The sequence below is a fragment of the Cajanus cajan genome, chromosome 9, assembly GCF_000230855.2.
Source record: "Cajanus cajan strain Asha chromosome 9, NIPB_CcT2T_4, whole genome shotgun sequence".
Classification (NCBI taxonomy): domain Eukaryota; kingdom Viridiplantae; phylum Streptophyta; class Magnoliopsida; order Fabales; family Fabaceae; genus Cajanus; species Cajanus cajan.
In genome coordinates this window covers 3695391-3712136 of record NC_138525.1, presented here as the reverse complement: position 1 = coordinate 3712136, position 16746 = coordinate 3695391, and the positions used below count along the sequence as shown (strand labels likewise).

At 30.4% G+C, this 16746-nt stretch overlaps 1 protein-coding gene across 1 annotated transcript; it reads right to left on the bottom strand.

Moving 5' to 3' along the window:
• Positions 1–2989: 2989 nt before the first annotated feature.
• On the bottom strand, positions 2990–5645 carry LOC109810557 (protein LATERAL ROOT PRIMORDIUM 1). The gene is made up of 2 exons (XM_029275179.2): positions 3882–5645; positions 2990–3656 (listed from the first exon to the last, which is right to left on the bottom strand). Exons 1-2 carry the CDS (start codon positions 4585–4587, stop codon positions 3316–3318), a joined length of 1047 nt encoding a protein of 348 aa, XP_029131012.1. The 5' UTR covers positions 4588–5645; the 3' UTR covers positions 2990–3315.
• Between the last annotated feature and the right edge of the window lie 11101 nt (positions 5646–16746).

The following is a 16746-nucleotide window of genomic DNA, read 5'->3' as shown; positions in this document are numbered from 1 at the left end:
GGATTCGCATTGCCCTTAATAAATTTAATGAAAATTAATTTTCAAAATTAAAATAATCTTATTAATGATAAATATCTTACTATAAAAAAGTTAAATACTGAAGTGGTCTTATTAGAAAGATTAATTAAAATTATAAAACTAATGCTGAAGACTTCTATAATACTAAAATAAGGATTAGGATAGTTTATTAGAAAATTAAATTAAATATGAAATAATGTGTAACATGGGAAAACACAGGACCGAAAATTACTCAAAAAATTATTATAATATTAAAAAGCATTATTCAAAACAATTAGGATCAAAATTGTGGTCAATAACGGTCGACTCTGAAAATATTAAACGAAATCGCTAATAATTGATAATGTTCAATTCAAAGTAAGTATTCCCTGGCAAAATTAAAGAGAAACAAGTAACCTAAACGTGCACGGCACAGAAATAACACAACGATGAATTAATTGAATTGAATCTCAATTAATAAATGTTGTAAGCCTAACAAATCGAATTAACTAACCACTTCACCATCCAAGTATGAGCACAATAAAAAACTAAACTCTTTCCCATCACTACCAAGAAATTCAACAACACTATTTAACAAAAGAATATGAACCCAATAACAGAAATCATTTAACACCAATTCCAACATAAACACGCAATCACTTTCCAAGAAACCCCCTAACATGTAAAAAACCTTTGGAACAAATATACAAGCAAAATTTTGAACTCTGCCAGAGCCATATGATGGTTGCAGAAATAATTCACTGCGCATAAGCATTGAGAAATCTCAATACAGAACATAAAAAGTAACAATATTTGGCACTACAAAAAGCATGTCGAGAATTATCTCCAGCAAGGCACAAATAGGGCAAAACATGAAAAACCAAGTATCAAAAATGCACACCCATGTGTGTAACAGAGAGACAAGAATATTCACAACAACAAAATGCATAACGTTGTGGTTGATTTCTTAGAAGAAAACATGATGTCTCAGAACGTGACAAAATGAAGACATGACAATGGATCACAGAAGCTAGCAACAAAGAAAAGGGAGCATAACTAAATTTTTCCCAGAACATGACTAAAGTATACGCATAAAATTCAAAGTGTGTACTTGAATGAAAGCAATTCAAGAGTTGTGCACCCACCAGCGCAGACATGTACCTGAATGTACTAATATTATTACACCAACCATGTGAAGTTGTATCCAATGACAGATTCAAGAAAAAATACCAAAATATAAAGGGAGGACCCCCAGGCAAAGAAGAAAGCTAGTTACCCAATCATTCACAACGTAGAAGAAAACAAACTATAGAGCTAAAGGATCAGAGGTTAGGTTACATATGCACCCAAATCCCAGAAATGCAAAACAATTAGTCAGGCACCAAACAAGATGTCAAGAAATCAAATAGTTTCTCTAGGGCACACAAACAATATTTTCAATACTCAAACACAACCCTTAAATGAGTTAACTAAAGACAGGGTAATCAATTCTACATTAGTTAAAAAGTTAAGTATATGATTACTTTTTCATTGACATGATAGGAAGTGTTGATCAGGTCGGCATTATGATTCAATAATCTCACAACACAAAAAAAAAATCTTACAAAAATGTGACTGTGTTCTTCATATTAGAATGTCTATTAATGAACTATCATAACATGCCACAAGAAATACTATGTTTCTTGGACTTTAGAGTAGTGTATATAGTATAGCATAACATAACAAACACAAGACAAGAAGGATATATAAAAAAATTGTATTGCAATCCACATGACATAATCGCCCTATGTATAAAATATGCTGAGACAAGTAAAAGGGGGCAGCATGTGCAGGAAAAAAGATAATCTAAATATGCAATGAATAGAGACAATCATTCAATTGTTTATCAATGGTCGGAAACATTAACAAAGAATCTAGCCAAAAAACAGGTGACACATATCTGCAGTTTCCACAGCAATAAAGTATATAAAAGCTGAGTATGCAACCCCGACATTGATTATCCTGATAAGAAGAAATAACATACCAGGCAACTTCTAGGATATCAACTAGCTAATTTATGATATTAAAAATAATACTATTAAAATCTTTTAAATAGAAAAGAAACGATATGTATTTTAAATGAAAAACAAAGGTCTATAATGCAAAATGAAATAAATGTGACATGACTGACATCAACAATAAGGAAAAAATTAAGCTACACCTATTGGTAGTTGAAGTTTGGCATCATGGTACACCAAAATCGAGCATCTGAAGAATTAAACAGCCTTAATTTTGACTAGAAACACTGCAAAAACGAGTGTTAGTGGTTAGAAGATTAAAGGCTGAGAAATTGATATTGCCTGAACTCCATATTCCTAACAAGAACAAAAAGAAATAGGAGTACATCAAGTCTTCATGAATGCAGAAACTTTGCAGGTTTCTTACGCATCACAGATCAGCAGCAATAAACTAGGATGAAAAGGACAGACATAGAATGATGGTGACGTTACAACAACTTCTAATGCTCAAGTCTAAAGCAGCAGCTTCAAGTAAAATCAACATTCATTGATTTAAAAAAATTTAAAACCAACTGAGCTGAGATACAAGGAGACAATTTAATACTAGCATATAAAACATGGAATTTAAATAGTGTATTACGTCAATTCAGAAAAAAAAAAAAAAAAAAAAAGGAAGCATGAAAAGATAACGAGTAAATCATGCTGAAAAATACATCTGGTACACAAAGGAGTGAATGAACATCAATAACAACTATTATAAGATATTAACATATAACTTCATCTTTATCATATATACTTTACACTGTAGCATTTGATAGTGGGAATAGTACTATAGATTTCACCTTAGACAAATTAAAATAAAAAATATTGAAAATATAAAGGTGACTGAAATGCAAAACAAAAGTCATTAGCCTCAAAAGAAAAGTAGATATAATGGTTGCAACCTTGCAATCAATACTGGTAACAAAAATTAAATTTTAAAACAGTGAAGCAAGTAAAAATAGTTTTATCCACCTTTGCTTTCCATTTCGAGTTAATATTTAGTACATAAGAAACTATTTGTTTAACAGTTAGATAGTGAGGCTCCCATGTCATTTAATGATGATCTCATGCAATGACAAGGGCCAAATTGGGCGAGAAAGAATAGAACTAAAATGTGGTTGAAAAATGGCAGAAAAGAAAGAGTGACATATGCAATATAAAGATACAAAGCCTAGATGAAAAATTAAAGATTTAATTTAGACTACAACGTACGTCATCAGCCTCTCCAAGCCCATCTACTAATATCTTGCACTCGGAAAGACAGTTTCAGTTTCAATGATCAATTCATTGGATTACCATAGGCTGAAGAACCACCTAGTAACCCTCCACCATAAACATCAGAAGGATCCATCATCGGAGAAGAAGATGAAACCCCATTTCTACCACCACTTCCTCCGCTTCCACTTCCACCACCCAAATGCAACTCAGATAGATTAGGATACACATCCCTATTCTCCACCCCTTGATCATAGAGAAACCCTTTGAACACGTGGCCACCAATCTTCACCACAGCCTGATACGCATACTCATCTTGCCCATCCTCCACCGCCGTCACTCTCACACACTTGAAAACCGCTGGTGCACGTACTTGCCCCGGTAGAGACTCCTTAAAACCCGCATCTGCACACAATTCAACCAAACACAACACAATCAAACCAACCTACACACCCTTTCAACTCCTAAACCACAATAAGCTAATGCATGAGTTTATGTTCAGGTCTGTCCATGCAAGCTTATCAAGAAACAAAATTCTCTTCCGGAGAGAGGTGTCTACATTTAGTATTTGGCGAAGAAGGATACCCGTCAACCAGTAACCTAAAGTTTATTAAGAAAGAAAACACAAACCTTGATGGCTAGAGCTAGTGTCAAAGCTTCTAGGAGGAGTGGTGTTGGAAGTGGAAGTATGAGAAGTTGTTGTTTGTGAAGCAATGAGCCTAGGTTTTTTGGTGCCTGAGGTGGAGCCACTAGAACCAGCAACAGCAGCGGTTGCCGCCGTCATCAGCTGGCGCTCTCTCCGGCGTGCGGCGGGGACCCATGTACTCTTAACATGAGTAGGGCAATCAAAACCTCGGCTTTTGCAACAAGTCCTGCACCTTCTATTGACGCAATCTTTCTTCGCCTGGTTCCCACAATCTTGGCACGTGGTAGTTCCGCCACTGCTGGTTCCGGAACCGGTTACGCCTCCACTGTTCTGAAGCAAATTCCCAGGGCTACTATTGTTGTTGTTGTGGTTGAGAAGATCCTGGTGCTGCTTCTTCATGTAGTGCCCTTGGTGCGGTTGTGGCGGTTGTGGCTCTTGCCAAAACTGAATTCCCCCGCCACGTGTCCTATTGCCGAGGATGTTGTCGGATTCCAGACACGGCGTGGCTGCGAGGAGGGGGATGACGCTGACGCCGACCCCAAGTGCAGTGGCGGGGTTGAGGGAATCCGCCACCACGGGGTCGTGCGGGGGCGGTATCTGTTGGTGGTGGTGGTGGAAGGACGAAGCTGGCGCCACCACGAACATGCCCATCTCAGGGTAATTGATTGACCTAGTTGCGCCGGACCACATTCCGGTGGCGGGTCCGGTGGCAGCTGCGGCGGCGGCAGGACCGGCATTGAAGCCGAGGGAGAGGTCGTCAGCCCGACCGGAGGAGGAGGCTGTGGCTGCCCAGTCTGCGAAGGCACCAGAATCTGAAGGCAACCTCCTTGTAGTAGCCACAACTGAAAGTGCTTGATTTCTCAAATCACACAATATGAAAATATAGTAATAAATTAATTGATTGATATAACTACTATTAATAGAGATAGGTGTATAGTAGATGGATGGACAAAACTAAGGAAATATAGAACTATAGAGACATAGATAGAAGATCTATGTGATTTTTTTTTTGGGTGTGTTTATATGTATATATTTATGGTTGTTGTGTATGGACTATGGAGGTGTACCTAATGCGGGTGTTATATGTGTGTTGGTGTGGGGTCTTGTGGCAGGGAAAGAATTTGTAGGTGGAGAAAAGAGTGTTTGTGTTTGATGGAGTGTGTTGATGAGATGAGATGAGATATGAGATCTTGTTGTTGTGTTGAGGATGAGAGGGAGTGGAGTGGACTTAGATTTTTCTCTCTCTATGAAAAGGAAGAGAAGAAAACGAACAACTTCTTCTGTTTCTGCTTCTTCTGCTGCTGCTGTTATTGTGGCTACTACTACTGTCACTTTGGCTTTTTTCACAGGAAGAAAAAGTTTTGGTTTTGTGAGAGAGAAAGAGTTTCTGAGGAGTGCAGAGGGAGCAGTGAATGAGAAAATGCAATAACGACTTCTTACTTACTGTGACACACACTCTCTCTTTCTCAATCTTTCTCTCTCTTCATCTCATCATCATCATCAACATCAACATCTTCTTCCTTTCTTCACAATCCTTATACCTTCTGTGAGTCTCTTGCTCTAAGCTTGTTATTATTTTCTTTCTCAAAACTAAAATCTTTTTTTTATTTATGGAAAGTGGAAAAACTTGAAATGGTTTTGCTTCTTCTCTAACCTTCCTTTCTCTCTCTCTCTCCAATAATCAGAGTCTGATAATAAGTAGTAGAAAGAGAGGGAAGAGAAGAAGAGCATAGCATAAAGACTTTTGTTCTCTTGTTTTTGTAATTTTATGGACCCTTTATAAAACTCACATGACGCCACTCATTGCTTGTGGGCTCAGCGCGTGAGGATCACTTTCCGCGCGTGAGGAAATTCCTCACCCCAGAATGAATGCCTACACCACTTACTTACTTGCGTCGCAATCCCACGCACAAGGGCGCGTGCGTGGCAGTGATGTAATTTGGATGTTATTTGTTTTTGAGAATAAAATTAAGCATGTTGTTGAGTATAGCACTGAGCTAGCTATATACTGTAGTCTATAATCTAAGGTGTCATCCATATCTTTTCCTTTTTTCCTAAGATAGTCTTTCTAACCCATATCTATTAATTCTTTTTATTAGATCGTCTTTGTCAGATTTCAGTTTTATAATTTAATTTTTTTTATAATCATGCTGTTAGTAAAAAATATATAGTCCTAATAGTAATGAGTCAGTGATCTTTGTATATGAGAATAAGTTATTCGTTAAATAAAGTTTATAATCTAATTTATTTAAACTTTACCTTGAGTTAAAAATTTAAGCTTTTAAAAAATTAAACTTAAGATTATAAAAAAAATTTGTTAAGTCTAAGTCAATTTAATTAATTATATAATACAATAAAAATTAAGATATTATTATATTATTAATAATATAATTAAAAATTAAATTATATATATCCTTGGCATTTTAATTACAAAATAAAAATTCTTACTATCTTCACCTCATTTTCTCATTTTCTTTGTTATCATTGTTATGTAAATATTATAAATGAGATAGAAGAAATATTTTTTATATTATCTTATTTCATCAGAGTTTGTACATGAATGTACATGAATATGTATGTATTGTTTATTTTATGTTAATTTTTGTATTTGTATTTTAAATTTTAAATTTTAATAATAATTGAGTAAATTAATTTTATTACTTAATTTAAAAAAAACTTACATGCATGTTTAAAAATGAATTTATTGACTTATTTAAAATCAAATATATTATTTTGGTAATGTAAAACAAGTTTTTAATATACTAATAAACAAAATCAATTTTTTTAAATGTCATGTCAGATTTACAAAAAAGATATCTATGATATATAATTAGTTAAACTTAACTTTAATTTTATAAAATATGTTCAAATTATAATTTAAAATTTAATTAGACATCATCTGACATATTTTCATTCTTAACGGTGATTAATTTTTATCGTATCGAGAATCAATATCTTTAAATTAATGTAAAATTTTTCTTATTTTAATTTTGTCACAATTTGTGTTTATGTGTTCACATAAGTTTATTTTAAGCTTTTAATTATTTTTTAGGATGCTTTTTTTATACAATCAAAGTTGATTAAAGATTATGGTGATAATTTTTTGTACCTAAATAATAAAATTTTCAAAAAATATAGCTCTTTTGTATGTATCTTAACATTTTTAACAATCTCTCATTGTCATGGTCACTATACTTACAGAATACCACTAGTAGCAGTCATTACAAAGACTAACACAAAATAGTCCTTGAACTCTCAATAAAGATATGTGCATATAAAACTATACATATAAATATATATAGTGATCCAAAAATTTATGAGTAATCATAAGTTGATGGTCAAGCAACACCTATATAATTTATTGTATAAGAGTATTCCACCAAAAGAAACTCCCACAAATCATCTACTAACATGGCCTCACAACACCTCGATTTGTCTCCAACTAACTCTACTCTGCTCCCATGAAAAATCATGAATATTTTAATCTAGCCACCCAAAAGACATGCAAAGGTAAATTATATTTCAAAAAGATAAAAATATAACAAGTATATATAAAATACAATTATACTACCAACAATAACATGTGAACCACTCAACATGCACCTCATAACTTACATCATACAACTATTGACATGGCATCAACAAGTTTAAAAAGCAACAACTAAAGCAATCAAAGTTACATCACAATCATGTATATCACCACATAGACACCAACACATATGAACAACATCAATCACAACACATCACATGCATACACCTCAACTAATGTGTTATCAAACATTATCTCATACAACACTTTAGCATTTTAAGTGGTTTGACCTTATCGAATCAATTTGATCATTTTCATGCCTTACACACTTGCTAGATCGGCAACTGAATTGGGATATCAATCCCTACTCTCTGATTTTCAAGACATCGTCACTTAAACTAAGAAAATATAGTATCATTGTCAAGTATAATATAAGTTGGGTATGAGTATATTACAACCCTAGAATGCACTAATCAAGTTACTTGTGAGATTAACTCACTAACTATCTTTGTGATACCACGCACATCTCTAGTAATCGGTTAAGGGTAATAGACCTCGACCTCATACCTTACTTCAACATTAACTAAGGACTTTGAAGAAACTCGACAATTCACTTCAAGAGTTATCACTTACTTAATAAGGGTTTCAACGACATGTCTCCTAGAACACCACACCAATATCACACAATGAGATATTTGAGTTTCAAAAACAAATCCTCCTCTAATCCTAAGATAATCAACATATTGTAGTGCATATAACATTCTAACCATCAACATCTCAACAGTTCAACTCACCATGCCTAAAAGCTTTAAGCACTTTTAGCATTCACCTCAGCAACATTCATCTATATTCATTATTTCAAGTCAATGGATATAAATCTAACATTCATAAATTCATAGTATACCAATACATCTCAACCAATCATTCATACAAACATCTACATACATCATCCTAGATTAATAAACATAGAACAACATTACCAATCCACGTGCAACATGCAATAGCAACACACCTAATCTATTTATGTTCACCATTTTAGTTACAAAAATAACAAGTATTTTCAAGGAAACTTGTGCTCGATGCCATTAAGGTAGGGCTCTTTGACTCGCCCATGTCTAGCGTTACTCAATCCATGGTGTGACTGAGGTTAGGAACCCTTGGGGCCTCATGCTTGACATGGTGAAATTTCACATCCGGCCTCACATCAATCCAAGATAATTCTCTCTTGTCACGTTCAATGTCACTCCTTTGACACTCAACGGTAATCTAGGCATAATCAATTCTCTCACATTACATATGGTGTCATTCAAATCACGTCTGACACCAATTCAACTAAGACAATTATCTCTCCTCATGCTTAGTGTCACCAATCTTACGTCCTGTGTGAGCAAGACAAAGTGGTCATGATTGAACCACGTTTGGCGCCTTTAAGGTGCATTTGGCGTGACGATGAGTTCTACACTTGTAGATTAACGAATTGTTCTCCTTTCACCTAAAAATCAAACAACACCAACATCCTTTACAATATTTGATACATATAAATCATCAACAATATGAATCCAAACTCAAATTCATCATGCAAACACAAATTGGCCGACAACATCAAATTTACCTCAACAAGTTCAAGACACCAAAAGTTCAACAATTTCTTCATACCATCCCAAAATTTGTCAACATAGACACATTTTGATAACGATAAAATAACATGCAACACAACAAGCCAACAATAAATCATTTATAACTTCCTTTACCTCGACTACGAACCAACGAGAAAGGAGAAGAGAAAGAGGAATGAACTTTGAGTACTAAGAAACTTCCCACCACTATACTTGATTCTCAGCTCCAAGTAGCTTTGAATCACAACTCTTTAATCCTTAGGGATTTCTTACTCCAGTGAGAAGCCTAGAAAGGAGAAGATGTAAGATTAGAGCTTCAAAGATCCTCTATCTGGTTTATCTCTCTAGGTTCTCTAAAAAATAAATTTGAGATTCAATCTTATAAGAAATCTTATATGCTCCTATCATCACGGTCAAACTAAACTTCTAAAACTCTCTAAAACATCCAAAGATTTCTCAAGAATTCTTTAACTCACAGAATTTTCAATAGCTCATTTCAGAACAATTCAACACACAAATATTATTAAAATATAATAATCAATCAAAATCTCATAGTGCTACACATTTTTTAATATACGTATATATATATATATATATATATATATATATATATATATATATATATATATGACCGTGCACATGAAAAAAAATGTTTAACTAAATAAAGTAATTAGAGACTCAACAGTAGAAACACGATCTATAGTTAATTTGTCGGTGCATATTATTGCTTTAGATTTTGTACGAATAAGAATGACAAAGGGGAGAATAATACATAAAAGAATAAATAATATCACTCATTACTTTTATTTTCAATATAAAAATTATAATAATAACATAAATCCAGCATAGATTAAAATACTTTTTTTTCTTTTAATTTGACCTTATTTTTTTAGTTTCATATCACTTATTTTAAATAAGTAATATCACTCACAATTTATTTTAATTTTTTTAATTTTTATTATTAAATTTTTTATAACATTATTATTTTTTAATTGACATGTCTTTACCACGTCAATATAAAATAGATAATTACAAAAATAATAATATGAACTAAAAATAATATATATATATATATATATATATATAAAGATTAAAAATATTTATTTTAAATTATAAAAATTTAAAATAATAAAAAAATAAATATAAAGATTAAAAAAAATATTTTATACTATAAAACCTAAAAGATAAAATAAATAAAATTATAGAAAAAAAAATATTCTAACCCTTCAACTATTAGTATTAAGCCAAAGAACACAACTCTTTTACGAATTCATAATATTTCAAGGTAATTTTTAATTTGATTCTTACATTGTCATTCTTTAACTGTTCGAGAAAAAATAAAATAAAATAGTTTTAGACATTACATCAACGTTATTAATCATTTAAAATACATTAAGCCATGGCTTCTAATAAAAGATGTCAATGTAAAGTAAAAAAAATTATAGGAGAATGTATAACTATTGTAATATAATTTACTCTATATATAAAAATTATGGTATTTGGTTAGCTTTTTTTTCTTCTTCAAGTTATTATCATATTTTTAAATAGCACAACTAATTTCTATTTACATGTGAGACTTAATATATAACATATTTTTGTTTGAATTAATTTACAGCCGGCTTTAGGAGGGGGAACGAATATATAGTCTGAAAATAGCACCTTTCTCTTTAAAAGCACTAGTTAAAGAAACACTTAAAATGAAAGAGTGTTTTAAAATGAATAAAACCTAACGGCATTAAAAAAAAATAATACAAAGTTAAAAACTAAAAGCATAGGTTAAAAGAAAATGGAAAGAGAATTCCAAAAATCAAATCAATTACTACCTTAAAATATATTTTTTTACTAAATTTTTCTTAAATACAAAATGAAATAGAGCAAACACATTTCTTAGTACTAATTATGATTAAGTGCAGATATAGAGAGGTGTTACTTTATAAAATTTCTTGATAGTATAAAAAATAATTTTTGAATAACAACCCTCCCTTTTAAACTTTTTTTAGAGAATTATACAAACTTTTTTTCAATGATTAATCTAAAAAAAACAAAATACTGTAACATATTGGAATCTAACTTCTTCTTCTTGCATGGTAGGGAAGAGAGTGTTTCGGTCACTTCAAGTAAAGTCATCACATTTGTGGTGGAATATGACATTTTTTTTGTAACAGACAGCTTGGGAAGCTTTGGCTAAATAATTTTGCTAGTTTGGTTTTTTTGATTAAACATAAGCAGTTCCAAAGTTGTCTCTTTACAGGCCTTTTATGGAACACATAAAATTTATATTTATATTTATATTTACTAAAATGGAAAGATGAAGTACAAAGCAAGAGCAGTGGAAATTACTCCACTTGAAATAAAATGCATCTTTGAAATTTGAAAAAAAGGTTCATCTCAAGTAGACAGAAAGAATATCTCATGAGTTACGATGCAATTCAGTTGAGAGGACAATTCACTATTATGAATTTTTTCTTAACAAGGGCAGATTCATGAATTAATATGAAACACACAAACAGATCGATCATCAGATGTAAATTCAGATAGGACCAAACAATGGTCGGGCAGAACGGGTTTCACTAAACTTGGAAAATATAAATCACCATTCCAACCCAATTAAATCAAATAAATGTACATTTGTTTAAAATAATACTCTGCTAAACTTTATTAGAATTTTTATTTCTTTGTCACAATTATCTTAAAATTATTCTCATCTCACTCATAGTATTATAATTATAGTTAGGAAAAAGAGTCTTTACACACAATAAAATAAATTAAATGTAAATTTTTTACTAAATAAATTGTCCTTATAACGTGAGTGTGTAGAGTCCTTGATAACTACACCAACTCATCAAATTTCTATCAGAAATACATATATGTATACACATTAACTCTACCTTAAAAAAATAAAAAAAAAACTTAATACTTCTAACTTTTGATATTTTCAAACCTGCAGGCTAGTCCACACACAGGACTCAGGTCAAAATGAATGTCACCAATTTTGGGGACTCGGGACTCGTTTATTTTATCAATTTCGATTTGGATCATGCATAATATAAAACTATAAGAAAAAGGTTTATCAATTATTGGGAGTAGTTACATGCATATATGTTTTAAATTTGCATTATATATTGGTGTAAAAAAATTACATTATATTTATAGATAAAAATTGTAGACATTTTTACTAAATATTTAAACATATAAATAAGAGAAATTGTTGAAATAAAATAAAATATAACGATCTAAATTTGTTTATGTTTTTTTTAGTCATTTATTAATTATATCCATAGACATGGGTGTAAAACAAGTTAACTATTAAACTTATCCAATTTAATATAAAAATAACACAAAAATAAATTAAATTATCAAATATTTTTTACTAAATTACATTTTTATTCTTTTATTATATTAAATTTATAATTTTGATCTTTTTATTTTTAATTTGACAATCTTAGTCCTTTAATTTCATAAAATTCATAATATTAAACATTTCATAAAATGCCCATCTATTAATCATTAAGATTATAATATTAATTATTATTTGAAATTAAATAAATGACACAATTATTAATATTTAACAATTTTATATTAATTTTCATTTTTATAATTATCATTTTTATTTCATTATCATTTCATCTTATTACTTTTATGAAATAAAAATGTGAATTAAAAATAAAATTTAGTTTAAATATTATAAATTTTGATTAACATTAAAATTTTAACAATCAATAGTTGTATATTCGCCAAGGAATCAAATTGTAGATTTTATAAAATTAAAAAAATGAAATTATAAAATAATAGATCAAAATTATAAATTTAATATTTTAAAGGGACAAAAATCTAATTTAATATTTTTTTTATTGAACTCGCACCTATTTAATTAAACTTTGACAAAATTAATAAACAATATCAATTCATTAACAAGTGAATAGCTGGATTTATATAACCTCAATAAAAAAAAAATATAGTTTCGGGCTTTTAGCTGATGTTGAAAGATAGTTGAAATGATATTCATGTGTTATACGATGTATCTTGGGCCTTTTTGCAATATGTATTATATTCTTAAAGTTAATAGCTAGTTAGCTTTATGTTTAATTTATGTTTATTTTTCTTCTAGTTTATTATGCCATAATAATAAAAAAAATAAAAAAAGGTGAGTGTACGTACGTTGTGCTGTTAATCATCAAGCAAAGTATCTGTTCCATGACATGTTAGTTTTAAAGCCTATATATATTCAAAAACAATCTTTTCCTGTGGTTGATAACACTCTTTGTACCTCAACTAGCCTTATATATGTATATATTAATTCCATTCACATGTGCATATATATTAGGCACTGCTAAGAATCCTCCAACGTACACAAAAGCTTCTTCTTTTTCCCTTTCTATAAGGGATTTCACGGTGAAATCAATGTGCTTCATGCTTTTCATTTCATATCACATTCACTTTAACTTATTCACTTAAATATTTCCATTCTATAATGTTTGTTTTGTGATAGCTAGTTTCTTTCTCAAGGACAATAATAATACACAAAAATAAAAATAAAAAAGCCTCAGAGTAGGAGCTAGCCGCTGAAATCTTCAACCACTCTACATATCTCAACGCTAGTGCCATTCACTATCTAATTTTTTATGACTTGAAAAATCAAAGAAAAGCAAAACTATTTCTACATGATTCCAGTTTTGTTGTTATTCTTGCATATTCATAAAATAATACATTTTACTCATGCCAACCTTATCTACTATGAAGTACTCTCACATATATACATAAACACACCATGGAAATTGGCAACCCCATAATTTGTGTTTTCTGCTACTGTAAGTCACACCCTTCGTGAAAAATCCATTAATTTATGTATGTATAATTCATGAAAGTGACAGACACGCAAGATTTTCTACCATCAGCGAATCCACAGCATAACAATCTAGGACAAGGTAGCAGATTCAGTGGCAGTAAATTTATTCAATATGGCATGGCCTGTGACTGCACGTGGAGAAGGTGAATTAAGGAGATTCAGATTGATTGACCCTTTGTGGAACTCATGATCAGTGCAGAAAACTAGCCTCAAATGAGGAATTAATTAGCAAGTGAAAAATTTTATTATTGTATATACTCTGAAATCCGAATGAGATTTATATATGAAAAGACTATGTTAGAAAGGAAATAGACATAGCAGAAAACTTCCAGCTAACGTTTTCTATTTATTATAATTAAATCTAATAATGATATGTAGATAATAAAAGCCATACATATTTTGTTTAATTTTTCAAATATGTTTGATTCAACGTGTATAAATTAATTTACCATAAATAGTGCCTCTGTCTAAAATTAAATTGATAGCATATGGGGGGAAAAGATAAGCATATTACTGTTAAATTATGAATGGCAATTGGTCTACGTTAGAATTAAGTATATCCTTTTTTTTTTATGTATGTAACTAAAATGAAAAAGTAAATGTATGCAACAAAAAAAATGTATACTATATAAAAGTATCGTGTTAAATATCTTTACATACGTAAATGCTGTCTGTCAATAGTATATGAATAACATTCTTTTAAAAAAAATTAAATTGAAGTTAATTATAGTATAGCTAGCGCGAATGAAAAAGTTGTATGAGGGGCTAGGCGCGTGTAAGATGCATGGTGACTGTGACCAATTAGCCACAAACTTTTACACGAGAAAAACAAGAAAGGAAGACGAAATTAAAAATAGAAGGTGAAAAAGCTAACTAGGGTTCCCTTCTTTGCCTTTTTGCGAAGTGGATTAGTGGGTAACTTTTGGTGATAGAAGATGATTAAGAAATACCAACAAAGTAACATGGTTATAACTTTGTCCCTTCAACATGTTTTAGGAGTTCAATTTTATTTGTTAAAAAAAAGTCAATTTTTTTTAGAGAATATATTTGATTTAAAGGGAAGGAAAAGGAGGATGAGAGTTAAAAATTTTATTTAGTTGAGAGAATCAGATATATTTCTTCTCACTTGGTTCATAGTTGAAAGAAAGAAAATTTTAAAAACTAATTTATCTTTTTGTATCATTATAATAAAGATGTTTTAGACATTATAGTAAAATGTTTTAAAATTTCCTTCCTCTCTTCTAAACCTCTTATATTAAAAGGAAGTTAAAAATAGATGAAAAGAAGTTGTGTTTTCCTCTTCTTTTAAAAATTGAACTAAAGAAATATTTTTCCTCTCCTTTATTTTTTTTTCAAACAAATATTATGTTAAAGAAATCTCAATATCTCAAACGATTTGTTTTTAATTTTATATATTTAAGAACACTATGTTTAAAAGAATAGTTAAGAATGGGGAAATTAAAGATGAAAAGTAATGGAAGGTTAGATAAGGCACGTGAAAGAGGTAGAAAGCAAAGCAAAGATATAAATGGCTCTTTCGGCACCTTCTTCTCTCTTTGGGGGCCACGAGTTTTAATTTCCCTCTTCAGTCTTCACATCACTCACTTCTCTCAAGGTTCATTCAATTCATTCCTCACTCTCTTTCTCTCTTTATCTCTTTATCTCTTTCGCTCTTCTTAAAGACACATCTTATTGTAACTTGTAAGCGTGTGTGTGAAAGTAGTGTGCCCTTTTTTTTTCTCTCTCTCTATCACAACACAAAGACACAAAGTGTGTTAATGATGCACTTGAAAAGCAAAGCAATGCACATTCATTTCACTCCTCTCTCCGTCTTTTCCACTGTCTAACTGTGCTTAAAGCCAGCCAGCCACCTTGTGTCTTGTTTGGCTTAAAAGCCTTTAATTAGTAATATTTATGTTGCACTTCTTTGCGAAGATTATTGCACTGACGCATCAAAACCAGCACCTTTTCTTCATAAACAACGCACATTCATTACTGCATGTCTATAGCTTTCTTTCCTTCTCATCGGTTCTTCCCATTACCCCTCAGATTATACATCATTTATCAGCCACCTAAATCTCATTGGTTTTCGCATGAAAATTACTACAACCCTTATCTTGAAGATAAGTTTTGGATTTTTGGTAGTACTATCAATTACTACAAAGTGCAAACCATATAAAAGGAGGTGATGTAATCGCATGGATTTTGATGAATTTATTATCCCTGAAATTTAATTTAACTTAATCATGAGTTAGATTTGATTAGATTAATCGATTAATATAATTAAAATTATTTTTTATTAAAAATTTAAATTCTTTATAATAGATTTAAATCATTTGATATTTTTTTTTATAAATATAATATTATTAATTCATAAATAAATAATAATACAAACTAAAATTTAAAATAATTTTATTAATTTGTTATATTGCTTTTAACTCAAACACTGAACATTAATACAAAATAAAATTTAAAATAAATATGTTACATTATTATAATGTTATCGATTAACACAAACAACATATTCAAAATAAATTTGCAGTTGGTTGGAAGTTGTAGAGTAGTTCAAACATTGCAAGCAATAGAGCAAATTCCATTACAATAATATTATTATCATTGTTGTTGTTATTTTTATTATTATATGATCAATCAAGTTGGATTAGGATCAAAAATATAGAATCCATTATTTAACACTATGAATTTTATTGTTGTTTATATAATTTTATTAATTAAATGATTTGTATGTATTGTTGTTTTATTACTTTAAAACTCTAAGGATTAAGGGATTCTTATGAGTTTAATTGTTTAGGAGTTGTTTTGAGTTAAGGTTAAAGTTGACCTAGTTAGGAGAAAGTATA